This window comes from Gnatocerus cornutus, chromosome 7 (genome assembly GCF_029298725.1).
Source record: "Gnatocerus cornutus isolate USDA-ARS CGAHR chromosome 7, icGnaCorn1.1, whole genome shotgun sequence".
In the NCBI taxonomy this organism is placed as follows: domain Eukaryota; kingdom Metazoa; phylum Arthropoda; class Insecta; order Coleoptera; family Tenebrionidae; genus Gnatocerus; species Gnatocerus cornutus.
Window position 1 is genome coordinate 2,575,875 of NC_142239.1, and position 27,442 is coordinate 2,603,316.

Genomic DNA, 27,442 nt, shown 5'->3' on the forward strand with positions numbered 1-27,442 from the left:
AAGCCCATACGCATCCTAAGCATTCTAGTTCCGTAATTCCCAAGTTCCTTTCATTTTTTGTTAAGCTCCGACTGACGTACGCAATTGGATGGCTTTCTTGTTCTTCGTTTTGTTGTAATAAAACGGCTCCTAAGCCTTGAAGACTGGCGTCTACTCTCAATTCACAATCCTTGTTTGGGTTAAACCGTTGTAGAACTGGAGCTGTGGTCATTTTCTCCTTTAAAGTTTTAAACGCTTGCTCTTTTTCGTCGCCCCATAAGAATGGCGTGTCCTTCTTTGTTATTTCGTGCAGTGGTCGTGCGATGGGCGAAAAATTTTGAATAAATTTTCTGTAGTAGTTGCACATTCCTAAGAAACGTTGAACTTCCTTGACTGTACGTGGTGTAGTAAATTTGGCGATACCCTCTATTTTCTTTGTATCCACACTAATACCGTTTGTACCCACTCGGAAGCCAAGAATATCGATCTCTTTCTTCATGTACACACATTTACTTGGTTTAAGAGTAAGTCCTGCATCTTGTAGACGTTGGAAAACTCTTTTCAACTTATCAATGTGTTCCTCTATAGTCTTTGAAAAAATTATAATGTCATCCAAATACAGTAAGATGTCCTTCCATTTCATGTCGAAAAATAACTTGTCCATGAGCGCCTGAAATGTTCCTGGAGCATTGCATAGTCCAAACGGCATGACTTTGAACTGGTACTGCCCCTGACCTTGAGCCACGAACGATGTGTACTCTTTGCACTCTTCTTTTACGGCCACTTGCCAGTAACCACTCATTAGATCTAATGTAGAAAACCAATTAGAGTCGTGCCCAATGTACGTCAACACATCATCAATGTTCGGTATGGGATAATTCCATTTCTTAGTCACTTGATTCAACTTCCGATAATCGATACAAAATCTCATATTTCCATCTTTTTTCTTCGCCAAAACTACCGGAAATCCCCAAGGACTATTACTGGGTTCAATTACATCGTCTTGTAACATCTCCTGGATCTGGTCATCAATAATATTGCGTTCCTTGTGAGACACTCGGTAGGGTTTGCATTTGATTGGCTTAGCATCTCCGACGTCGATGTCATGTTCCACCAATGTGGTTTTACCTAGCTGCGATGGTAAACTGGCGAAAATTCCGGAAAAATCTTTTAACAATTTCTTTAGCTGTTGCTTGGCTTCATCATTCAATTCGTTGTCGATGTTATGGTCTTCTGTACGCACTTGATCAGTCTCGAGTGTTGTTTGCAAGGTAAACTCATCCGCATTTAATGTGACCGAATCTTCTTGTAACCAAGCTAACGTAGTGCCTTTAAAAATTTTTATCGGTGTATTTGCCCTTGTGCTGATGACAACGTCCAAAGAGCCTTTGTTGCAGTCCAATTGTTCCAAAAGTAGGCCTTTTTTGACTAAGAAATTCTCATTTTTCGCAATCACTAAGTTTTCTGCTGAGTTGGGAATTCCCTCGACACTTAACGTCATTTGTTTTTCTTTTCCGGGTCGTATGACGCAATCTTGGGATGCCGTAACTTTAATTCTTTGGTCAGCGTTTATCGTTGTCTGTAGTGACGTCTCGGCTGGGTCATTGAGTTCTGACCTGATTACGTCTGTCCTCGTGTCGTCTTCTTTCTTGAAATCAATTTTTCCCTTACCAAAGTCAATTATTGCTGTTTCCCGCATTAAAAATTGTACGCCTAAAATAAGTGGACTTGGCAAGTTCGCTACAATGATGGCCTCATCCTCGAATTTCTGATCATCCACCATTATACTAAAATCCGTTTTTCCCCACGTCGACACTCTATGGTTACCTACCGTTTTTAGAAAAATATGACTACCTCTTATATCTAAATTACCTACCCAATCTCTTGAAATTAAATTAGAGCTACATCCCGTATCTATGATTATGTCTATTAATTTACCCTGTAACCTACCCTGTATTTTTAAAATATCCTGTCGCGCCCGTATACCTAACAAACTATTTGCGAGGACGACATCCTGACGCGCCCGCAATGCCGCCCTTAAACTTTTGGGACATTTTCCTTCGTTCCTTGATGACTCGATTTTTTGTCTGGATTGAATTTGTTTCTGCAATCCCTAGCAATGTGACCAATTTTTCCGCAAACAAAGCATTTTCTTCCATCCTGGTTCTTTTGGGAATTGCGACAAGCAGCCGCAAAATGACCTGGCTTTGAACACACAAAACATTTGGGACGTCCATCTTTTGTTCTTGTGGTCGGTAGCGTTCTGTTGGTCGAAAATTTTGAATTTCCGGTCTCTCGCGTATCCTGGTTAGTCCATTGGCGATATTCCCTCGTCGGACTTTGAGTTGTCAAAAATGCTGCGTCCGCAGACATGCTGTTTATTAGCGTCAGTTTCTTAACCTCGCTAATTTTGAACGCTAAGCATTTAATATCGTCCTTAGTCATGTCCGGCTTTGCAAACATATAGAAAGTTTCGGCTAATGCCGGTGATAGCCCTCTCTCAAATCGAGATCTGAAAGTCTCGTCTGACATCGCGGGGTCAATTTCCTGTTGCAACGCCAACAGTTCGAAAAAATATGCCTTAATATCTTCGTTTAAACCCTGTTTTCGATTTTCAAATCTAGTCCTAACCGCTCTTTTGGAATCACCGCCTCCAAATTCTTTGAGAAAATCCTCCATCAATTGTTTCCAATTCTTTGTCGCGTTATCCGGTTTTGTTATGTATTTCTGGAACCATCCTAGAGCCGCTTTTTCCAAAAACACAGGTAAATAAGAGATTTTCAATTTGTCGTCCCAGGAGTTCATCAAGGCAACCCTGTCGTACGACTCGATAAAACTGGTGGGTTCGGAACTAGCCGGATTAAATGTGGGGGGTGCCAAAAATTTCGGTAAAGCCGGTGTCTTATTTGAAGACAGTGCATCCCGTAACGTCACGTTCGCCATTCTGGTCTGTTCTTTATCCTCGTCTTCGACTTCGTCTTCGCTTTCGCCCTCTTTACTACTACTAGAACTTTCCAACGTAATAATCTCCGAGTTTTGTTCCTCGCGTTCTAACTCAGAACCCTCTGCTTTCCCCAAAATCCTTTGAATTTCGCTTAAAGTATCCTCAGGTACGTTTCGCGCCGATAATTCAAGCTTTACGTTAGCTCCCGTATTTTGAAATTGTTCAGTACTGCGATATGTTGGCTTGAATTTTTTGTATTCCGCTTCCCTTTGTCTCCTACGTGTTACAGGAGGTGATCCCCGGTCCGTCATTCGAAATTTTAACTAGCGCAAAATCGACTCCCATCACTATGTCATCTTTACTCGACCCTTACTACTCACACGATCACATCGGTACTTTCTCATAGTTGAGATGAAACAAATATGAAGATTTGTTTCCTGAGATCAAAACACCGCGCCTCCACCATATATGTCACGTCTGTGACGGGGTCTTTCAATGACGACACAGTTTTGGGAGTATTTATTGTTTATTCTTAACTAATTCCTACTAACTACATTGATACTAATCTAATAAACTTAAATCTACTTACAATATGCAGATAGGGGTAGGCATTGTCCCGCTTGACCCAAAGGCTCACTAACTTAATAATAGTCACTGTTACCACTCGATGACCGCTACCACTCACTCCGTTATCTCTACTACTACTACTACTGGCTAACTACCCCTTGTACGTTGCTCATGTCACCTCGCTTCCGCAAGCTGACTTTGCTAGTCCTCCGTTTTGGAGTGCTAGCTAAGCCACTTGCGAAAACCCGGTGCAACGTACAAAGGTAGTTAACCTCTTAGTCGCAGCAATTATTAATTGCTGACAGTATGACAAAAACTTTAATAAGTAAAGTTGTTTTTTGTGAATAATATTGTTTTCTTTTTCAATGTATATTTCCCCTGTAAGGTAAAGTATCCTACCCTGGCCTTCATGTCTCTACACTGGACCCTGTATCTCTCCTGGTCCACAAAAACTTTTGTAAAAATCGATTAATTAACTGGCCAACTTAAAACGGTATACAAAATACCTGCTTACATAGGTTTATTCGCGATTTCATTTATCAGTGAGACATCTGGTGGCCAATCTGAGAACTGGCGCTAAATAATACTCCTTCATCTAAGAATCATACCGCTCTACGTCGTTTGTATTGTTGACGCCCGTATTTTGTTTCTAAAATAATACAATTAGTGCAAACTGTTATTTTACAATGCCAAAATTGGATAAGACAACTGTAGCGTGTACGGATGTCACACATGTAGAAAATTCGACAAAAACAATGTTAGTTTTCATTATTTTCCACGACATGGAAGAATGATTGGGAATGATGATAATGGTGATATACGAAAAGCGTGGGAGAATGCATTATTAATGGGTAAACCGGCATCAAATTATATGAAGATGTGTAGCAAACATTTCACTTAAAAAAATTTAAAGACGCGAGAGAGGTCAACGACGCCTGATGTTAAAACACCAAGACGCAAAAAAAAACTGAGTTGTCCTTAAACTTTTGTGAGGATGAGGGTGAGATAGATGAATGTGAAAGAGGAGCAAGAAATCTTGATGATCTAGATGAGGCAGAGCGTCTCACAGTTGCCTTACTCAGTTTTAAACTATCCGGACCAGAACATTGCAAATGCAAATTTGTGTGTAGAATAGATAAAGAGGTACAAGTTCAATCAGGAGATCTTTCATCATCTTTTTTTTCTACAATTAAAAATAAAAATGACTTAAATGCCCTAAGTGGACTCACTAATTTTAAGATATTAGAGGATATTTGTTTTTTAGTTAAGAAGTATTTTCCCACAATTAGAGTTCGAAAACTATGTTTTGGGGATAGAGTGCTCCTTGTGTTTATGAAAATGAAAATGGCCTTAAAATTTAATGTAATTGCTTTTTTTTTCATATACATATGTGGAAGCAGTTGCAGACAAATATTTAATGAGTATGTGCAATATACAGAGTCCGGCAACACTTGTGTCCACCCCTAAAATCGTTTTTAATTTTAAAGATAAAATTTTGAAAATTTGCATACGCTCACAGTTGACAAAGCTGACGCAAAAATTTTAAAGACAATTTGCATTGAATCTAAATTAACAGCTGAGTAATTTTTAACACATCTAATATTAAAAAAAATATATTTAGGGGTTGATATCATTAACTCTCACAATTAACTAAAAATTACATTTTTAAGGCGTCGTGACGCCAAAACTATCAGTGATAAAAAACAAATTTTTAACTTTAAAATTGTAAAACTGTAACTTTAAAATTAAAGACGATGTTGGGGGTGGACACAAGTGTTGCCGGACCCTGTACAACCACTCAACCACTAGATATTTGTCAATATTAACAAAAAAACACTAAAACACAAGAGTAATCCTAATATGACACTTCAAACAGTATGATTTAGAGAACAGCTGATCACCGCGACGGTGGCGCCCTCAACGGTAGTCGAAATCGCGAATATGGGAAAAAGGGATTATTTTAAATATTTACATCACGCCATCTTTCTTAACATCAGATGCACATTTAACGTAGAATGACCCATTTACTATTTGTTAAACTCAAACACGTAAAATTGCTTCAATTCGAACGAAATGTCAAACTGTTAAATGGCGAATTTGACAAGTTGACTGACAAGAATAGTTCAGATTAAAGATTTCCCGGTGAAATTTTTCCCTGGGAATAATTCTTTACCCGACAGATCATTCTGAACACACTCCAGGTCCATATAACCCAAACTTATTCAGTGAGTTATGTGACATTTATTGAATCTCCGCATTTCTGTATCTTTGACGTGTTGTCCCGGTACAGCTAAACAAAACGAAAAAACTATTACATAGGTACTTACCGGTTACGGAACTGCAAATTTCTTACTTTTCTATTCGGATTTTACACTTTACACGCCAGTTTGTCAGTTTAGAACAATAAAAATGTTCAGTTCAGAAACACTAAACACAAAATTACTGTGCAAAATATTCTTAAAGCGTTTATGTTGCACTAATTCTAATAACTGCGTCCCTCGTGGCGCGTGGTTTTCTCGAACAGCTGTTCTCAATTATTGTCTGAAGTTAGCTGGCAACTAGTTGCAGCAAGCGCTGCAGCGTAAGTGGCGCCAATCCAGGGCTTCTGAAACAATAAAACAACGTCCAATCATGGTGATGTCACAATGGCTCGTATGAATAAAGTCGAAGTAAATGCTAAAGCTTCATGCAGTTGCTGAAGGTGTAGGTAATACTAGACTTACAAAGAAAATTCTTGAAATGCTACAACATTTTCTGTGTATACAGTATGTCCTCGGATTGAGTTCCCAAGAGGAAAAAAAAACCTTATTTTTCATTTTACAAAATAATGACAAAGGAATAATATTTTTTGCTTAATTTAAAATAAATAAGTCTTTAATTAAAACTTTAATATTATCAAGCTGCGTTCTTAAAATCGAAAAAAACAAAAAATAACGAAGAACTTTTTTATTTTTAATTTTACAAAAAATGTCAAAGCATTGAAATTTGTTCCTGAACTCAAACCAATTTCCACTATTTGATTCACCCATTACCTGTTTTAGCACATAGTTCAATTCTAACTCGTAAGTAATTCTTTACGACTGTTTCGAATTTTCTCAATTATTGTTAAAGATGCAATTGCATTTTTTCCGATTTTTTAATACTTACACATTATTGGGTATATTTTTCTTTAATTTTTAACGCACTATTTAATATTGCGATAACACGATTACAAAATTTAATAAATAAAAATAATAATAGATATTTCCATAACAAGTACTGAAAGTGACCAATTTCGCACGAGTGTGAAAATAGATGCACGAGGCGCCAACCGAGTGCTGATGTTACACGAGTGCAAGAAGGACACATTCCGACGAGTTATGTACACTATTTTTTCTACGACCCTTTTTCATCAGGAAGAAACCATAAGTTTCGACAATAGTTCATTTCTTATCTATTCTAAATGTCATTTTTCTACAACCTCATATAAAAGTGACGTATTCCACATAGTTAGATAGTTGATGTTTTCGTACATACATTTACGAAAGTAAAACTCACTAGTATGATATGAATTTATCCGCACAGACCAGTCAAAACTGATTTGTCAAAAACGACCTAACCAATTCATTTTTATCATTATGCAAGTTGTTTTACAGTGAATTGTCTACATATTTGGGACAAAACTTCAAGAATTACATTTGTATTTCAAAAAAACTGTCAATTTTGATAATAAATAATAAAAAAAAAAATTTATTTCAAGAGTACAAACTAAAAATTTTCAAATTTTAATTGCAGATTTATCTATTTTCAAATAAGCAAAAAATGTTATTCCTGTGTCATTTTTTTGTAAAATGGAAAATAAACTTTTTCCTCTCTTATGAACTTAATCTGGGGACATACTGTATAACATACTAACAAAAATATATGACTTTCAGAATTTATTAGTCTCAACAAATTGAATCGAAATTTCAAATGGCCTTTTTTTAACTGCTTAGTTTTTTCAAAAAATCGTTTTGAAAACAGTTTTGGTACAGTATTGATTGCATTGGTCATTCTTTGCGTCTTGATAATTAACAGACAGCTTAAAAAATCCAAATTCATGATTAACTGTGACAAGTTTTTGAATTCAAATTCCAATTATATTTTTCGGTTTTGGTAAAAATATTATTCGGAATTTTTTGTTCCGTTTGGGCAGAAGCTGCATCTTATGGATTTTATATATATATTCCTTGACACTCTGTATAAATACTGCATACTACTTTACGCACCCTGTATAAGCAAATTTGTTTGTATTTTTTGTTAAAAAAGAGTCCATAGTTCCGTTTTTTTTACTTTTTAAATGCAAAACGAAGCAAACTTAAGAAGTTTTTTAGACGTTTTTTAAACATTGAGTTTCTCCACTGCAGATGCACTTGAATTTTTAGAGAAAGCCTGGCTGCAGCGCCACTATTAAATTTATTAGAGATAAAAGATAAAAGTTTTGATTTTTTAAATAGCAGGATTCCATTTCAGGAGAGTTATAAGTCACCAATATTTTTAAATAACATTGTTTTTCCTAAAAGTTACATTTTTCTTTTTTAAACAATATATTTTACTTTCCTTTAATAAATTTAAACTTAAAGTAATGAATTAAACTTTTCTAGTGTATGCTATTGGTTACCAAAACATCAATTTGGAAAGTGACTTCCACTCACACTGAAATGGTTAAATATTTTGTAACATAAACAAATCGCTTGTTCAAATGCATGTACTTTTAAATTGAAAATATTTAAAATTCCTAAGATTTGATTTAAATAATTTAAACACTGTCTTGTCTAGTGTATTTTTATTTCTTTGGTCATTTTGTTTTTTTTAAGTTTGCGGTTTTTTGAATTTGGCGGAACTGGGTTTTAGATCATGTCAGTAATGACAGTAATGCACAGACTATACTCAATTTTTAGAAACTTTAGATTTCATGTCCGCGGCTAGAGATATTTTAATCCTAAAACACATAAGATCTTTTAAATCAGTTTGTTTTGCACAAATGTTACCACTAATTTTTTTAATAGGGTCCAATAGTGGCGCGAACGTTTGAAGCACTCTCCTACTTGAAAAAGCTGGTTTAAAACTGAACCTTATGTATAATGTCTTTAAGGATTCAAATATCCAAGCATCTTCTGCTAGCAAATTGTGCTTTTACTTGAAATACAGGGTGATTTTTTAAAAACGGCAGGCGGTGTAGAATTTTTATTTATAAACCGATTTCAAAAATCTAAAGAACAAATTAAATGGTTTTTAATTTACTATAAACTGATAATTTTTGAATTTTTTTAGTCGTTTTAGTATCTTTTGGGCGATATTCAACTTCCTTATTTTAAATTGGCACCCATATTTTTTTACAATTTGAAAGATATTAATTTTTTTGATTCAGAAATGTCTAATATGTTAGTTTTACAAAAATATTTTTAAAAAAATTATCAAAAATGAAAAAAATTAAGCAATAAAAGTTAATAAAATATAGGTGCGTGCTGTCAAATAACACAATACCATAATTGTAATGTCAAAAACCAGCAAATAACAGAAAGAATTGGCAATCTTTTTTGAAATTATTGATAACAAAAGACAATAATAATTACAAATCCGAAGAAACATCTACCTAATTTAATTAAAATACTGTTGAAACGCCATCCTGTTTTTTTCATTGTACAATTGACACCATGCACTTAGTTTTTATTAACTTTTTTCGCCTATGTTTTTCAATTTTGATAATTTTTTTAAAAATATTTTTTTGTAAAAGTAGAACATATTACACATTTCTGAAACAAGAAAATTAATATCTTCCAAATTATGCAAAAAAAAATATGGGTGCCAATTTAAAATAAGAAAGTTGAATATCGCCCAATAGATACTAAGACATTTATAAAAAATTTAAATTTATCAGTTTATAGTAAATTAATAACCATTTAATTTGGGTTTTAAATTTTTGAAATCGGTTCATAAATAAAAATTCTACAACGCCTGCCGTTTTTAAAAAATCACCCTGTATTAGGGAAACTTGGACCTATGGATGTTAGACTTTTATACATTGTCTTTTTAAAAAGCATATAAACTTAAAATATAACGTTAAATATTCTGAAAGACTGAATTAAAACATTTAGTGCAATGCGCCTGCGCACTTCGTTTATTTCTTAAGCCTTCAACAGTCAAATGTCAAATGATGGTTTTGAATGAAGCTTTTCAGCTTTTGTCGGCTGTCCAGACTATTTCAGTGGTTGCTGCTAGGGTCCTTTATGCCGTTATTAGATATTTTGAAGATTTTTGAACAAAAATTAACAATAGGATTTAGTTTCTGAATAGACAATCAACAATATCTACTTTTGCTGCATTCTTGCATTCAAATGTACATTTAATAATATCGACCAGCTTTTCCCGTACCAATGATTTTAGTCAAATTCTTAAATTGAAAGAAAAGTTCGAGATTTATGTACTCCCTAAATTTGAGATCAATCGGACAAATTAGGAAAAATGAGGAAAACTGAAACGCAACTTTCCGAAACTTTGATCGGCCATAACTCAGTTATTTTTTTTAGGATCTAAATTTAAATCCCAGATTTGGAATCTGCAGAAAATTCTGCGTACACTGATGTGAATAACTCAAGTTTACTCAAAAAAATAAACGAGATGTCGATATGAGAAATTTGGCATAGTCTTATTAGTCATAAATTTTCGCAAAAATTTGCTAATTTCGAACGATGCCGCAAACCGCATCTTAATATCTGTAATAGTTTCCGAGATATTGAGCACGAATTCTTTCGAACTTTTAAAAATTTGGCCTTCTGCCGACATCCCAACAATTCAAACTCAGTTATTTGTTGACGAAAATTAAAAATTCTTAAAGCTTTGAATTCAGCGTGACATTTTGCGTAAAGTGAGCTAAAATTTGTTTAACTTGCTTAAAAAATAAACGAGGCATTGGCCAAACTGTTTAGAAGAGACCATTTTGGAGTGATTTTCCATCACTGTTTTCCATAAATTTTGTTCCATAAATCGAAAGAGAAGCTCGAGATCTATTTACTGGCCAAATTTGAAATCGATCGGACAAATAGTTTACGAGTTATGGCCTAAATTAAAAAAATTGAAAAGTTTTTAACGATTGAGTCGTAATTTTTTTTCGCATAAAATTGACTAGCGAATTTTGGCCTATAGATAAAATTTTCTAACGTAAAATGAGCCGAGAACGAGAATGGCGCAAACCGCATCCTAATATCTCAAATAGTTTCCGAGATATTTAATTTTAAAAATTAGGAAAAATGAGGAAGAATTAAAATCAACTTTCCAAAATTTTGATCGACCATAACTCAGTTATTTGTTGTCGGATGTGAATTGAAATCCCAGATTTGGAATCTGCGGAAAATTCTGCGTTACAATGATGTAAACAACTCAAGTTTACTTGAAAAAAATAAGTGAGAAATCAGAAGTTTGGCGTAGTTTCAGTCATGAATTTTCGCGAAAATTGCGTTTTGTATGTATGTGATGTCCTGTTTGTCGAACATTCAAATAACCACGGAAAACGTTTATAAACGCAACAACACTCTGGCCAATCTCAGAGTGTTAATCACATCACTCTGACGTCACACGCTCCGACAGACATGTCACTTTATGAACCCACCTTTGCATTCTGTTTATTGTTTCAGAAGCCTGGATTGTCGCTACTACCGCGGTGGAGCTTGAGGCAACTAGTCGCCAGCTAACTTCACACCAAATTGTGAACAGCTGTTCGAGAAAACCACGCGGAACGCAGTTCGGCTGAAAGCGTGTATCAGTGAAGCTATTTTGTGAAGTAATTTCGTGTTTGGTGTTTCTGAACTGATAATTTTGAATTGTTTTGTTCTAAACTGCAAAACTAGGGTGTAAAATCCGAATAGAAGTAAGGGTGCATCAAAGTAAGAAATCTACAGTTCCGTAACCGGTAAGTACCCGTAACCGTATCCGTAAGCAATAAATACGAAACAATTCAGTGCATAAGATTTATTTATATGGGACTGTGAAACAGACTTTCCATCGGAAACAATTACAATATAGAAAGCCCAAAAATAATTAAAACTTGGCATAGAAATTTTGACCCTAAAGTTTACTTTTAAATTAGCTTTTTTAAAGTAGATTACTTAAAAAAAATCGCGCTTAATGTGACGTCACCATGATGGGACCTGTTTTATTGTTTGAGAAGCTCTGGATTGGCGCCACTAACGCGGCAGCGCTTCGCAACTAGTCGCCACCTAACTTCACACAAAGATTGTCATCAGCTGTTCGAGAAAACCACGCGGTAGGTGGGACGCAGTTATGCTAAAAAAGTGCAACTATTTTGTACAGCAATTTTGCGTCTAGTGTTTCTGAACTGACAATTATTAATAATTGTTCTAAACTGACAGATTGGCGTGTATAATGTAAAATCCGAATAGAAGTCAGGGTCCAGGTAAGTACCTATTATGAAGCCTGGAAACAGGAGAGTAATCTAGGTCACGTGATTGGTGGCAAAAAGCGTCGCGAGCTTATGGGCCGCTGCGCGGTAGCTACTGCGCAGGTTTTAAAACTGCGCGCCACAGCGAGCCAATAAAAACACTCACGGTCGAAAGCCCACCAGGGAATCTGTCGATACTGTCAATGATGACTTTTTGTTTTGTTGGTTATGGTCACATTTTGTTGATGACATAAAAGTGTTTCTTTACTTTATCTACGTTATATGTGAATATTTGTCTAAATATTCCGATTATTTTATGGTTAGTTCCGCCATTAATAAAAAACTATGTTGGTAATTTTTTAAATTAATTATTTTTTGTTGTGTACCGAGGCTCACGCGTTTTAGGATGGCAAGAGTTGTTGCAGCCGAATAGTAATGAATTGTGTTTTAGTCACCGTTCGCAACTAAACGTTTCGAATTCATCGTTAATCAAAAAATGTGAGCGTGCTTTTACTGCGCATCTACTGGAGTGCGTTCATAAATGAGCTGTGTGGTGGAGCGTGTGACGTCAGAGCGATGTCGTGTGTACTGTCAGAGTGTAACGCGAGCGTTTCTTAATTATGAACGATTTTGTTTAAATTTGTGTAGTTGTTACCCGTGCCCATAGTTTTGTAGTATAATGGAAGATACAGTGATTACTATTGTGCCTATGTTTATGCCACTAGCATGTGAAGTGTTGTTTGGTATCCCTATTCAATTAAGTGATAATGAATATGAAGACAGTAGTGAAGAAGAAGAATTGATGACAATGCTATTAATTAACAGAAAGAGGAAATTAAGAACTCCACAACGCTTTCACAATTATATTGAAGATATTGTACCAGGATACACATCCAAACAATTTCAAACACATTTTCGGATAACAATAGAAGCATATGAACATCTTCTGACCATAATTGGGCCAGAATTAGTACGACAAGCTCAATGTGGAAGACATAGGATGAATCCCGAAAGACAATTTTTGTCAGTTTTATGGTTATTAGCTACTCCAGATTCATATAGGTACAGTTATTGAGCAAGGTTAGGTATTATTTTTAGTAAATAGGCCTTTTTTGTAGATCTGTTAGCGAACGATTTAATTTGGCAAAATCTTCTCTGTCTGTTGCTTTTATGAGAATCATAAAGTTGTTGAATTCTCTTGCTCCACAAATAATCAAATGGCCACAGGGACAACGTCGTATTGATGTGACAAGAAGATTTTATGACATATCAAGATTACCAAATGTTCTAGGTGCCGTAGATGGAACGTACATACCAATTAAAGCACCAAAAGACGATGCTGAAGCTTATATTACACGAAAATGTAATTATGCATTTACTCTTCAAGCAATAGCAGATCCAAGCCTCAAATTTACCAACGTCTTTATTGCATATCCAGGAAGTGTAAGCGATGTTCGAATTTTTAGAAATTCAGATATTTATAGTGAAATACTTCGTAACGTTAATGGATATTTTCCCAATGATGAATTTCTGATTGGTGATAAAGCGTATCCTACATTACCGTGGTGCATTCCACCTTACATCAATCGAGGCAACTTCACAGTGCAACAAATGCACTTTAACTCAATTCATGCGAAGACCCGTCAAGTTATAGAACGAACTTTTGGTTTATTATTTGGAAGATTCCGAAGATTAAAGTATATCGACATGAATCGAACGGACGAACCATCTAAATTTATGAAGATATTAAAAACAATCCAAATGCTTCAACATTAATTTACCTGAAATTTGCTGGAGGGAGATTTTTCCATCCGACAGCATTACATCCCCGTTGGAATGGGTTATAACGTGGAAATTTTCAGGGTTAATTTCGAACACAGGATCTGTTCATATTTATTGGTTATATATACATATGTATACATACTACTACATTTACTTACCTTCAGACATGATGGTTTCCACGTTTCAGCTAAGCTCTATCTATCTAACCTAACCTATAAAATGTGTTCCCGCCATCGTTTTGAACTAACCCGCATGCGGAGCGTTTTTCACCGGTGCCAAACACGTTGGCGATTTTCGAGCGCTCTGTTCGTTCACAGAGTGCAATTTATGAACGCTCAGCAGAGTGATCCAAAATCTGCAACAAGTATTTATGAACGTTTTTGTTGCAACAAGTTCGCACAGTGTGCATTTATGAACACACTCCTGCTTTCGCCATCCCAAAGCGCACAACTTATACACATAATGTAAGAAATTAAAATGTATCGAATGGCATGTTAAAATGGCTCGAGAATTTCCATCAGCAGAAGCTTTGCTTTTTGCAATTTATTAAACAGCAAAGATGATCACGTCATGAGTTGACCATGTGATGCTCAGCAGCCAATAGCAGAGAAGATGCGCAGACGCTACCGCGCAGAGCCCGGCAAGCTCGCGACAATTTCTGACTCGCGTTTTTCGACGCGCGGCATACAATATTGACCTCCTGTATACATATCTCCTTGGTACCTATGTAGCAGTTTTTTGGTAAACTTGCGTTTTTGCCCCCCGAGAAATGCGCATGCGTAGAGCAACTCCGATTTAGTCCGAACCATTCCTATGGTTGCCAAATTGTTTGGACGATTATCGCGGTTATAATGGGCTGCCTAATTGGAAGGCTGTTACTGCTTATTTTAGCCGAAATAAACCAAGTTGTAGAAACGGTTGATGGAGATGGAAATAGATTTTGGAAGTGAAAATTTCACATTTTTTGCAATCATAAGAACTCAAGCGTAAAACATTTCAGTACCACAAATTGTATTGCAATTTCAAATTATGTTGCTTTGACTACAGCTTAAAGATTTTAATAAATAATACTTTATTGTTCTATTACTAAGGAAATTTGCTTACAATCAAATTGCAAATTGTAAATCGAGATGTTTTTTAATTTCCTTAACAAGAACGTTATAAATGATTTTCAGACAAAAAGAAAATGGTAGAAAAGGTCTAAATGTAAAATCGGTAATTGAAAAATAAGAACACTTCAAAAATTTTATTTAATTTAGAGGATATGCATCTTTGACAGACAATATAAAACGGCCAAAAATATTTTGGCCTCTAAATTTATTCCGCCACATAAATTCATGTAAATATGATGTAAAAAGGGCCTGGGATGTACCAAATTGCCGCCGCAATTTGCGTTTGGCACGCATCCACATATTTTCAACATTTTGGGTATGAATTTCCCGGTTGTAAGGGTCTACGAAGTTTTCGTCATGAATGATGAACCTGGTGTTCATAAATATTCCCAAGATCTCTTTCGATGGTGGCATATGGCCTCCAGCCGTCGGTGACGATGATGGTGCCGGGTAGGACCATTCTGGGAAAGAAAAATAATTTTGAAAATATATGTTTTTGGTAATATGTAATACGTAATAATAAAACAAAATAAAATACGTATTTAGCTATTACAATAGTGAATGGAAGTGAATACTTGTGTCTAGTACATCCAAATTGAAAACTAAGTGGGTACATATTATTGATATTAAAATAAAATTGATGCAAAAAATTTAAAAAAAGTTTGTCCGATTAATATAAAAAACAATTTGCTTTCATTGACATTCCTTTAGGTTAATATTTTTTTAAATATGTGCTTGTATTAACACCAATTATTATTACTTCTATTAAAGTAGTAACTAACCTTTGTATGATTGCTAGAAGTGTATTCCTAGTCCTATCCGGCACCTCCATCAAAAAACACTTTCCACTGCCCCTTTTTATACCACCGAAAACCCAGTGCCCTTCCCGCCACTGGCCTCGGTGGTATTTACGATGAAAAAATTTGGATTCGTCTATTTCAGCGACCTGTAAACGGAATATGTGAGATTATTGTATAATTATGAAACTTGTACTATGTGCATAAGTATTATATCTATTTACCTTAGACAATCCTTCCTTTGTTAATCCTCCAATTTCTTCCGGGTTTTCTTCCAGGTGCTGTTCACAAATTTCCCGGAAGAAATTGCACCAATCCACCCGCGAATGTGTGGCCCCTCTTCCGATCCTCGCCTCATGAGCAATTTGCTTTTGTAAATAGTCTTGTGACCAATCGTACAACATTTTTAAAATTTGTACGAAAGATAAATGACTATAAGAAAAAATAGAATCAGATCTGATGCTTCCGGATTTGCCACATCGTCTGCATTTCCACTGGAAGCCATCTTTGGTCTTTTGTCTTTGTACAAATGACATTTGGATTAGGCATGTTGGACATATGGAGGTGTTTTTTAAAAGCCTTCTCCGTGCAAGCCACTGGATGACCTCCAAATTCCCTTCAAACGCAAACGTACCAAAATCGGGATCTTCCCTTAAAATTTGGTCCTCCGTTAAAAATTCTGCTGGATCTACAATATTCTGTGGAGCAAATCTTCTTCCAGCTAAAAAATGTCGAAAATAAAATAAATGTAGTCAAATATATTGTCACACCTTTCAAAAAAAAGGTCGGTAGGTGACACCGCACCGGTGCTCTTATAGCCTTTGGTGAGCTGGTGTCGTGGGTCAGAGAGTCTGGGCGCCAAGAACTTAGTTTGATTTAAAAGTAGCCAAGTCGCTCAATGCTACGCGGAAGTAAAATAAATGGTTTAAAAAATTAGGCTTTAATAAAAAATATGAAATTAACAATTGGTGAAAATTGAGGTGATGTTGGTTAGTTAAATTTAAATGACAGGTTCGATACCGTGTCACAGCTGTGATTGGTTTACAGAATGACTATGTTAAAAAAGGTTAAATATTAAAAATAATAATGATCAGTTAAATTGGACTCAAGAAATAAATTAAATCAGATTACAGGCAAGCGAGACACTCGATGGAGTCGATAAAAGCACGCTGTCGGCGACGTCGATAGTACGACTCAGGCGGTGACGCAATGAAACAATAATATCGCAAAAAAGGTACTTATCGCCGTCGGGAACGCTCCAGGTGCCTCTGTCGTCTGGTCCGGGCTATATGTGGCCGCTCGGGGTGGTTGTTAGCGGGCGAGATAGTCTCGGCTACTCCACGAGGTCGATCGGGGACTCAAGGCGACGGGCAAGGGTGTTGTAGGCGTACCGGCGAGAATCGGGTAGTCGTTCGTGCGAGAGTTGTAGGCGTCCGTGCGACCCTAATTTTCTAAATTAGTATCGTCAAGAAAAAACGTGAAATATTACCTCTCTGAGGGTGAACGATACCTAATGCGGTTCTGGGGTTCTTAACCGCAAATACGGGACTTCAAATAGTACTAGGAAGTGCTTAGATGGTAAAGATACGGTACTTTAAGGTAAGATACTACGTCTGCTTCCTTCGAAGCCCAAAACGGAAAAGAGAGTTAAAATACCACGAGGAATCGTAGGTGGCACTACCTGTGATTTCGGGGATGATAAGAAGATTCCGACCTCTGCGCGAGTACCGCGGGCGCTCTCAATGTCGCACTTGTCAAAGAGTCGTGATTGACAGGTTATGTTAGTTTGTTGTTGTTGGTGAATGTCCGCAATAAACGTAGGTTGGTAAGTGATACTGTTATCTAACATAGTAGTCGCGAGAGGGTTGATCTTGAAAACTAAAATGGTTGTTGTAGGGATTTAGAGAAAGGTACGGGAACCAGTCATGACGAATTCCTGGACTGGACAACATAAAGGGGCTTTAAACCACACCGAGTCGCCCTGGGTTCGGTGCGACGATACAAGAAGGAACGTGGGCTCTGAAATTCACTGGAAGGGTGCCAACACCTTCCAGAGGGACAGTCGAAACGCTCAGGGGTGGTCTGCGCCTCACCAACCCCTTCCTGGCGAACACACGAAATTTTTGGGGCAAAGGCTTGATCCAACTTCCCCTAGGATTGGAGCCGAAGAAAAGATAAAAAAGATAAACGCGATAATAGTAAGTTTTGAACTGTGGAGACTTACTAGACTATTATTCATTTTAGGTTGAACACTGATGTTGTCGTGTCAACGGTGGAAAAGTACCCAGGCATTTATGGGACTCCTAAATCGCCTCCCATACCAGCGGTGTCTCGCGTTTATCCCCTAATTCATAAAAATCTTAATAAATGACCTTGTTCTCCTTTTAGAAACGTTACAATATAATCAAATAACTTACCAGCCATTTTAACTTTGTTTAAAAAAATCCAACAAAAAAGAGAGATAATAAAAGGAAATAATAAGAGATAAGTAAGTAATAGGAAAGAAGAAAATAATAATAAGAAAAGTGCACTAAATATATTAAAGGTAAATAGGTGTAATAACTAAAATTAAAATACACTAGATTTCTAAAATTATTATTCTAATATTAACACTATCGCTATAAAAACTATTCGAAAACACTACTACCAAGAAAAAAACTAACACTATTAAAAACTAACTGCAAAACACTATATAACTATTACAAAGAACTAAAATAAACTCAAAAATTTTAGGATGCGATCTAATGCAAGGAACAAAATAGAGTAACAAGATCAGAGAGTGAACATTTCAAAAGTATAATATGAAGTTTCTCTAGAGTGGGGGAGGATTCTACCCCTTTACGCATATACAACCTTAATTATAAGTAAAATAGTTTTAAAAAGTATTGGTGCAAAATCATTTATACACAGCGCCGGAAAAATTATCGCAAAATTTGAAAATTTATTTTTTTTTGTAAATATGTTCTTTTTCTTAATCTGGTTCCTGATACAAGTTTATTAAAGCAATTTGGACAATTTAAAATCAAAACTCTTTTAAAAATTTACTCTTCTTGCAAGAATTACAAAAACAAAAGTGTGGATCGCTGTGATTTTTACCTCAAGTTTTACAGTTAGCCTTGATGGTGTTAATAAATCAGTATACTTACTTCTTACTTGGCAATTTTTTTTCACATTTGTCTTAAATCAGGAAATGAAACTAAAAGGATTGCAAAATGCTGTTGCATCAGTTTAATTTGCATTTTTGGATTATCCTATAAACACTCTTTCAAATTAAAGTCCTGTTAAGTTGGCGGAAATCGTCAATAAAAATTAAAATGAGTAAGTCGATTTTGGCGTTATTTTTGCGGGGCAGTGCAATGTATTTATAAAATTTTATTTAAATAAAATAAATTCGACATATTTTTTTTCACAAAAAAGTTTAGTCCACAAGTTCGCAAATGTTTAAAAATATTATTATTATATTATTGTGTTTAAAGTCTGAGGAAGAAATTATGTTTTCTCTAGTTTATTTTCAAATTCATCAAAATTGGAAACTACGAAACTACGTTTATACCAAACTGTCAACATCTTATGTCACAAAAGTCAACTATTCTTTAGTTCACTTTAGATTGTAACAAAAGTCTTACTTAGACGCCTTTTCAATGTTAATTAACGATGTGAAACACGCTAGCGTTAAGCAAAATTAAATTTCATAATTATTAATGAAGTGACTTATGAAAATTTGGTGCAAACGTTTGCAACTGTTCCATCACAATTTTGAAAACTAACTTGATAAAACAGCGTTATTTTCTCAAATTTTAAACCCAATTTGCATTAGACTTAAAATAAAAACTAATTGTGAGAAATTGAATTTGCAAGTATTTCCGGTAAAAAGGACTAAAAAGGAATTCTTAGGCAAACGAACCGTCAGAAAAAATAATTTTTTGCCTCAGATTGTAAAGCTTGATCAACCGTATTCAATTGAACGTATTCAAAATTGCAAATTTTTATTTTTGAAGTTAAAGATGATTGTAAGAATGACCATAAGTGATGCCGGATCATGTATATGTGACTGTCACAAAACAACAGGGTGACAGAAATGAAATGAATGTTTTTGTTTTGAGGTGAGATGAATATATAATCGATAAATCTCATTACAGATCGTGTGACAAAAATTGTGTTGATCAGTGTAATTTATTTACTTTTGTGGTTGTTTCTTTTGGATGAACACAGTTTTTTGGTTCTAATAAATAATAATACTAGTCAACAAAGTTTTGTTCTGAAGAAATGAAAGTACCTATGTAGAATAGCGCCCTGGGTCCTTTTACTACAGTACGTCTGAATTTGAACATATTTTTGAAAAATGTTTTTCATTTTTTCATGTTCTGCTTGCTGTATAGATATTTATTTTCTTTGAAATATCTTGAGTAATTTAAGTTTTGCATGAGTGTTTTAGAAAGCCAATTATTAGATGAGCTTTCCGACGACTTCATTGCTAGGATAAGTAGTTTCCATGGTATTTGAATAGTGATTTGTGGACCCCCTGGTCCTTTCTTAAAGACCGCGTGATGGGAAATTTGGTATAAATAGGGCGTTGCTAATTGGGATTCTTGAAACTCTTCAATGTGTCCCAACTTGAGGATTTGGACATATGCGTTATTGAAGTTTGTGTCTGTTGGCACCCTTTTTTATAAAGCGTAAAATTGTCGCTGTACCGTTTTGCAAGAATCACTCAAAGTGTCTGTTTTAAAGGGTAAACTAACTGTAAATTTCCTGCTTGTTGTTTTTGTCGTGCTTTCGCAGAAATAACGTTAGCGATCCCGCTGTTCGTGAGAGCAATCTGAATTCTTAATTTCGGTCCCTCTTCCTGTTCCCAAAATATTGTCATTCTTGTTTGTTTTCAAAAAATGTCCTGAGATTGATGCAATTCTCAAAGTTGTGTCCATTTTCAGTGATATTGATAATAATTATCCCTGTTAATCAAATATAATGAAGCAAATTTTTAAAGTGAGCTTATTTGCATTTCAATATTTTTTTATTATTTCATTAACAGTTAACATTTTCTTCTCATTTTCTATTTATGCAAAAGTACCTGATGGTTTCAGTGAAATGAATATTATGCGTCAGGTGCGTTTCTCCTAAATCCTAAATGCACATATTCACAAAATCTTTTCAGCATCTGCAACTTTTAATTATTATAAGACCAGGGGGAATAACAAAGGTTTCGTAGAAAATATCATTTAATTATTAGGCATGAAGTCACACTCCGTTCTTGCTAAAGAAATAATTTTTAGGCAACCCATTATACAGTTATATCCTTAAAATCTAAAATTCAAACGATTTGGCAACAGTGTGTGTCGTCTCTAGCCGAACCGCTGTCGAAAATGTCAACTGTCACTTTCAGGGGGCGAAAACGCAACTTTACCCAACTTTGACCTTGGCACGTTGCAAAGTTTCATGCAAATTAATAAGATTCGTAATTGGCGCGCTGTATGACAAAAACAAAAGATCGTTCGCTTCTTATCGCACCCATTGTACGAGCGCCATCAAGCCGAGAATAAAATGAATTAATTAAACAATAGAGGTGATGTACGTGTACATGATGTATATGATAAGATGTACGTTAGTTCGAATTTCACTAAATTCTATTATATTACATGTGTCTAACACTGTAAGATAACGAAAATGAAGTAGTTGACAAAATACACATCAAGATCATATTTAAACAATTTATTGAGAAAAGTTACACAAGAATAGGTCATAATTTAATGAGACAATGAAAACATTTCAATGTTGAAAATTTCTAAATTTCATACAGTTTAAAAAGTTAACAAAAACTGTTTCTAAGCGGTAGTTTGGTGATATAGTTGTATAAAAATCCACCCCGAATTTCTACAGATGTTAATTTTTTTCAAAACAGAATACACTAAAAATATACGTAATATACATAATTTTAATAAGTTCAAAATTTACAGAATTTCTTTAATGCTTTAAGTAATTGAACAATTTAAAACCAGTAAAAACTTAATATCTACTTTCCCATGAGGCACACTAACGTTTTTTCAACGTTAAGAAACGCCAGTAAAGTCATATACAAACACGTAACCTCGTAATGTTTAATTAACATAAAAATGTCGCTCGTTTCCACGTAAACTTTAACATTGAGATAAATCGTCTAAATAACGTGGTTTTTAAACGTTTAAAAATGGCTTTAATGTAACGTAAGTGACGGTTGAATATTTCAGCCAGTCTTTAATGCAATTGTCTACGATCAAAGAATTTTGTTGCGGTGTTGGGAAGCTCTGTAAAACTGCATCTAAAAAAAATAAATTATTATACAGTGTCCTATAACTCACGCACTTACTTTTAACGGGAATTGTTTTATCAAAATCTGAAATGATTTTTGTATCACACAATGTTTATTCACTTAGTTACCAAGTTACCTGCGAAAAATTTCTCTTATATAGCACGGAAATGTCAAATCTTTTTTTAAAATTGTTCGAACTTGTTTATTTCTACGCCAACGAGAATCAATTATTCCCGGAAGCATTGCTTGCATGTAAAATTTTTCTAGTATGGGTGCCATATTGTTATTCCAAAATTCAATGTCCCTTTCAATTAAACAATACTCTAAATCTACGTCAAAAAGCAAACTTGAAGATAAATTGGCAACTCGATTTACAACTTGTTGACATGGTTCATACAATGGACGATTTATGAAAAACGAAAATGAAATATCATTTGTCTGACCACTTTTCTGACAAAAATAACTGGCACAGTGTTCGTGATTACCAAATATATGTCGCGGTCCGTTTAAAATATCTTTTCTAAGATTTTCAATTTTTTCATCTAATTGACAATTTTCATTTTTACGAAATTTGATTGCACTTAGAATGGCAACTGTGAACTTTAAAATGAACTTTATTTCTAAGAACTGTGAACTTTATTTCTAAGAAAATTTCTAAGCGTTTTGGGAGTTTTTGATATCTCTTTGATTTTGGTACAATAATTACGAAGTATGTGATTTCGACAATCGATTTTTTCTATGAAATAATGCGGACCATATGGTTTTGCGGTTCGAATTTTTTTTAGAACACTACTAACTCCATCCCCTATAATTCGTTTATACTGTAAATTATGCACTTGCTCTGACTTTTTAAACCCTTCTAAAATTAATGCCGCTTCCATTGACGTACTTGACTGTTCCCAATTTTTAAAACAGTTATGTGCCGGGACTACTTTATCTTTCTTTTTGTAAATATTACAAAAACTACAATATTTATTCTTAACTCCTTCAAAAAGAACTTTTTTGGTTCATGCACCTATGATGCAGCGTGCACCGGACAATGCGTTATAGTTTGATTTATATGACCGCTTGCTCCATGCGCCATCCACAATGACTGTTACGAAAGGTACTCCATCACTATCAACTTCCTCTGCTCTAATAGCTAATTCGTATTCTTGTTTTCCGGCCTCAATAGTTTGATCATCGCAAAGATTTCGAATGTGTTCAGAAACACTACTCTCCGCACGGTCGTATGTTCCTTGAGACATCTGAGGGATATCTAAGGCCGAACAAAATTCTGACAATTGATTATAACCTCCACCTGTAGAGATAACACCACAAACAGCCGCATCATTAATTTTACAAATTCTATCATCAGGTTCGGTGCTAAAATGTCCCACAACGCCACACATCGTACATTTATAAAAAAAACGTGCATCGTAAACCGTAACGCTTTTCACTATCAATTTCAATATTATCAAAAGCAATCAAAAATGTTATGCTTTATAGATTTCAGAGTTGAGAAAAAATGACCAATATCAACAATTCTACAACCATCGGGAATAAACGTTTCGGCGTTATTTTTATGCAAAGTTGAATTTTCTTCAATTAGGAAAACATCATCTGAATAATCACTTTTACTAACATTAAAGTTACCGTTATCTGAGCTATTAATTGATTTCTGATCTGTCGGTTCAGACTTTGAACACCGTCTTCTTTTCTTTAAAATTGATTTAACAAGTTGTTTTTTATTTTTACGTTTGGCGAACACGCTAAGATTGTTTTTTGATGTATGTGCCATTTTAGGTAAATTAAAAACGGAAAAGCTACTTTCTACTAATTAATCAGACCTATATCTACTAAAGTCCAGTTTAATTCCTAATTAACTAATTATTGTTGGTTCTAATAACCAAAATTATAAATACTTAGCTGTTGATGATAAGCAGTTGAAAAATCACAAAGCCAGGAAAGCACTATGTGACGCACTCAACTCAAAAACCACCCAATCTCTAGACGCTCAACGCGCTTGCTTGAAACTTGAATAAACAAAATTTTGTCCCTCTCGTGGTTGGGAGAGATAATAATGTCTTGTAAGTCACTAAGTCAAAGAAACGGGTTTAGGTTAGGTTGGAATTTACTAATTTAATTTTAATAATTAAAAAATCAGTCAAATTAAAATCATTTAATTTAAAAATAATTACAGAATTTTTTGTCCTCGTTCCATCCTCTTCTTGCGTTTATTAAATATAATCTTGGCCTTCCTCTTTATGTCATCTTTCTCCAACAACGGTCTTGAATCCTTTCCTCCCAATGTTTTGTTTACAGACTTACACCAACTGTGTATGATTGTCCGGTGCACAATTTTTACTATTTTTGGTATAAGAACACTTTTATGGTCATTGCAAATTATATCAAAATGTAGATTTTCTAAAATGTTCATAAAACTCTCTTGAGCCAAGGTTTTTGTCGTTGCTTTTTCCAATAACGTAGTTTTAATAATTGCGAGCATTTTTTCAAAGAATTGGGAAAAACCTTGACTTGGAGCCATCATTTTGGAGTTGTTTCAATACTTTCTGTATTTTATCAGCATATTTCCGCTGTCTTCGACTTTTCCTTCAGTCATTGTTCTGCAACAACTGCAACCGTCGACCGTTTTTCTAATTTTTTTTATGACAAATCCTGCCACATAATTTGTCGAAAACATGTTTAGGTCCATTTGAAGCATTTGTTCTCCCAAATCTTGTTTTATTCTTTCTCCTGATTCCTTCACAAAAATCTTTTCAGGTTCGACACCGCTTTTCTCCCTTTTTTCCAGTTCTTTGTTGAACTCACGCTTTTTGAACAAAATATTTATTTGGTCAAACAAAAAATCGTAGCCATCGTCTTCACAGTTGTAGCTCGTATTGTGAAATTTTATGGTCGTGTTAACAACAATGGTTTTGAAAATAGAACTAAAGTTCCCTGGTATTGGGTTCGTCTGTTGTGCTCCAAAACTTCTAATTCGCCCAAAAAAGTTTTCTAATGCGTCTTGATTTAAATGACGACCCAAAATGTATTCAAATCCTGCTTCTTGAAGCTGTTTAGTCACCCTCACAAAATTTTTTAGAGTGAATATCCAATTCTTGATAGTTGGAGGTTTTGCCCTGTCCTTTGGATTCTTAGTTTCAAATTCCATAGACTCCAGTATTGGTAATGCCTCTTCAATCCAAAATTTATAATGTGCTGATAAATTTGTAATTCCGCCCGTGAGTGGTTTACCGTTGGTGGCAAATTTAGTCTTTCCATTAACAGAATCAAACAATTTGTCAAAAAATAACAAAAATTCGGCGGTGTCCTTTGCTCCGCCATCAAACACATTGAAATTATCTGTAAACATGTATATATTAAAACAACATAAACAATAAATATGATATACATACCACAATTTCCAGCCAAGTTTAAAGTGACTGCTACACGATGGCTAAATATTTGAGCAGCATGCTTCACTTTCATCTTTTTAATTTTGTTCTTGTAGATGTGTTCATCCGTTAAATGAGGTAATGTTTGTAGCCCATCAATCGTATTATGGGCATTATCAATTTCATAAAGCTTTACAATATGTGCCCATTTTGCAGTTTTGGTAGTCTGGCCTTTCCTAAACTTAACGCTTTTGTTTAAAAAATTATTCCTTATCCCTTTTAGTAGATGTGGTGGGTCAAAAATTGGAAATATTTTTAAGTTTTTTATTTTAAAATACCCTTCTTCAAAATAATTGTTGCCATGTCGAAGCAGCTCTTCCTTTGTCTCAAGCAATAACGTGTTTATTACTTTAACATTAGTACTTGCTTGGTCGCAAACTGTGCAGATTGGCTTCAGCCCAATTTCAATTAATGCAGTCAAAACTTCTTTCAAGGCCTTTTTAAGTTGATGTCCCTTTGCTTCCTCTCTTGAAGAAAATGCATAATAAATTGGCTGTTTCAATCTCCCTTTTATTCCTCTTATCATGAACACTAACACATGGTCTGCAATTTCGTTCTTCCTTTTATTTTCTCCAAAATCTTCAAATCCTTCAATGTAACCTTTTCTTTCGTTGAAGCTAAGATGTGGTTGAATTGCCATTTCATCCCACATGAGGCTAACATACCGATCATTTTCGTTTAGTGCATGAACTTTTTGGAGAAGCGCTTCAAATATCTTCTTATTCATCCCCGGTTCAAAATCTATTTCATTGAGAAAATTTTGGAGGGTAGTCCTACTCGGTAATATGAAAATTTTTGATAAAAATCTATAAGATTTTGGACTTTGTTTATACAACGTGAGAGCTAATATTTTGTCTTCGAGAGTGAAGCGCCGTTGCTTAATGGATTTCGTAGCTTCCCGAAATTGACTAGTCACAAACCGAGCAGCGACTTTGTTTAAAACATTCAAATTGTTGTTGAGAAAATTCTCTTTAGCAAACCTTTCTGCTTCAAACAAGCGTTTCTTAAAATTGTTTTTTGAAGCTTGCACTTGTTTCACTTTTTTCGCACATTTTTTCACCAAAGCATAAAGTTTGTTTTTTCTTGGACTCATATCCTTGCGAACATTTATTCCAACACTCTTCAGCATTTGATGGGGAGTTGGCATTGTTTCTGAAAAATACAAATTGATATGAATATTTCAACAGTCAAACACTAACAGAACAATAATGCGCAAAATATATTAACCAAAACACATTTTGTACGATAGAACAAAAAAAACAAACAACTAAAAAAAGCTAAAATCTTTGAATTATTTGTTATTTCTGACTGTGGACTTAAACTTAATTTGTTTGTTGTAAAAAATTATTAATAATTTCAGGTGTGCTTAATAATACATATAGATAATAACCTCGTAAAATGTTCTTCTTTTGAAAGTGCGCATTTTCCAATTTTTCCTCTTGAATGTTGATCTTCACTTCTTCATCCAGAATCAAAGGTTCAATATGGTTAGATGAAAGTGAAACTGAAGTTATGATTTCCTTCATTGGAATGCTGGCCACATTCGTAGCATTACTTGGTTCTGAAATTTACAGTGAGTTTTAGAACCTGTTCAGAAATACATGTAAATAACTTGCTTGATATTTTTGGCGTTGGTAGAAACAAAGCAGGAATTGCATTGGCGTGCAGTCGTTTATTCCCCAAGTTAAAATGTTTTGCCTCAAAATGGTTGTGGCATACCTTCTTCAGGTTGTAAACATCAACTGGATCCATGGGAGTAAGGAGGTCATTGTTAATTAGGTCAATCCAAATTTGAAATCTTTTCAGATCCTTTTTTGGATTTGGGAATCGATCCTGTGGTTTGAGATTAAGTTCACAACCCTGTACGCAGCATTTTACAGGAGCCATTATTATCTGCAAAATATTAAAATATATAGTTTATGTAAGAAGAAAACATGTTTTATAATCACTCACCTTTTGAAGATACTGAACTGGCAAGTAGTTTTGAAAAAAACTGTTTTTTTTTCAACTCAGAACACAAAATAAAACGTGGAAATCGCAAATTCGCTTGGTCAACACAGAACGGAAAACACAGGAAAACAAGACTGGCTGGTGACTCATTTCTTGTTTACAATTTCAAAAT

At 34.7% G+C, this 27,442-nt stretch overlaps 1 protein-coding gene and 2 long non-coding RNA genes across 3 annotated transcripts; all 3 read right to left on the reverse strand.

Moving 5' to 3' along the window:
• Window positions 1-14,921: 14,921 nt before the first annotated feature.
• On the reverse strand, window positions 14,922-15,655 carry LOC148170667 (uncharacterized). The gene is made up of 2 exons (XR_015770517.1): window positions 15,583-15,655; window positions 14,922-15,261 (listed from the first exon to the last, which is right to left on the reverse strand). It is a non-coding gene; the product is annotated as an uncharacterized LOC148170667 (long non-coding RNA).
• Window positions 15,656-16,518: 863 nt separating this feature from the next.
• On the reverse strand, window positions 16,519-17,498 carry LOC148170668 (uncharacterized). The gene is made up of 2 exons (XR_015770361.1): window positions 17,087-17,498; window positions 16,519-17,040 (listed from the first exon to the last, which is right to left on the reverse strand). It is a non-coding gene; the product is annotated as an uncharacterized LOC148170668 (long non-coding RNA).
• A 6,561-nt stretch (window positions 17,499-24,059) lies between these two features.
• Window positions 24,060-27,207, reverse strand: LOC148170669 (uncharacterized). Its single transcript, XM_088042217.1, has 7 exons — window positions 26,937-27,207; window positions 26,697-26,881; window positions 26,630-26,635; window positions 26,548-26,587; window positions 26,445-26,472; window positions 24,433-25,155; window positions 24,060-24,399 (listed from the first exon to the last, which is right to left on the reverse strand). The coding sequence occupies exons 1-7, from the start codon at window positions 27,205-27,207 to the stop codon at window positions 24,060-24,062; spliced, it is 1,593 nt and encodes a 530-aa protein (XP_087898343.1).
• Window positions 27,208-27,442: the final 235 nt, after the last annotated feature.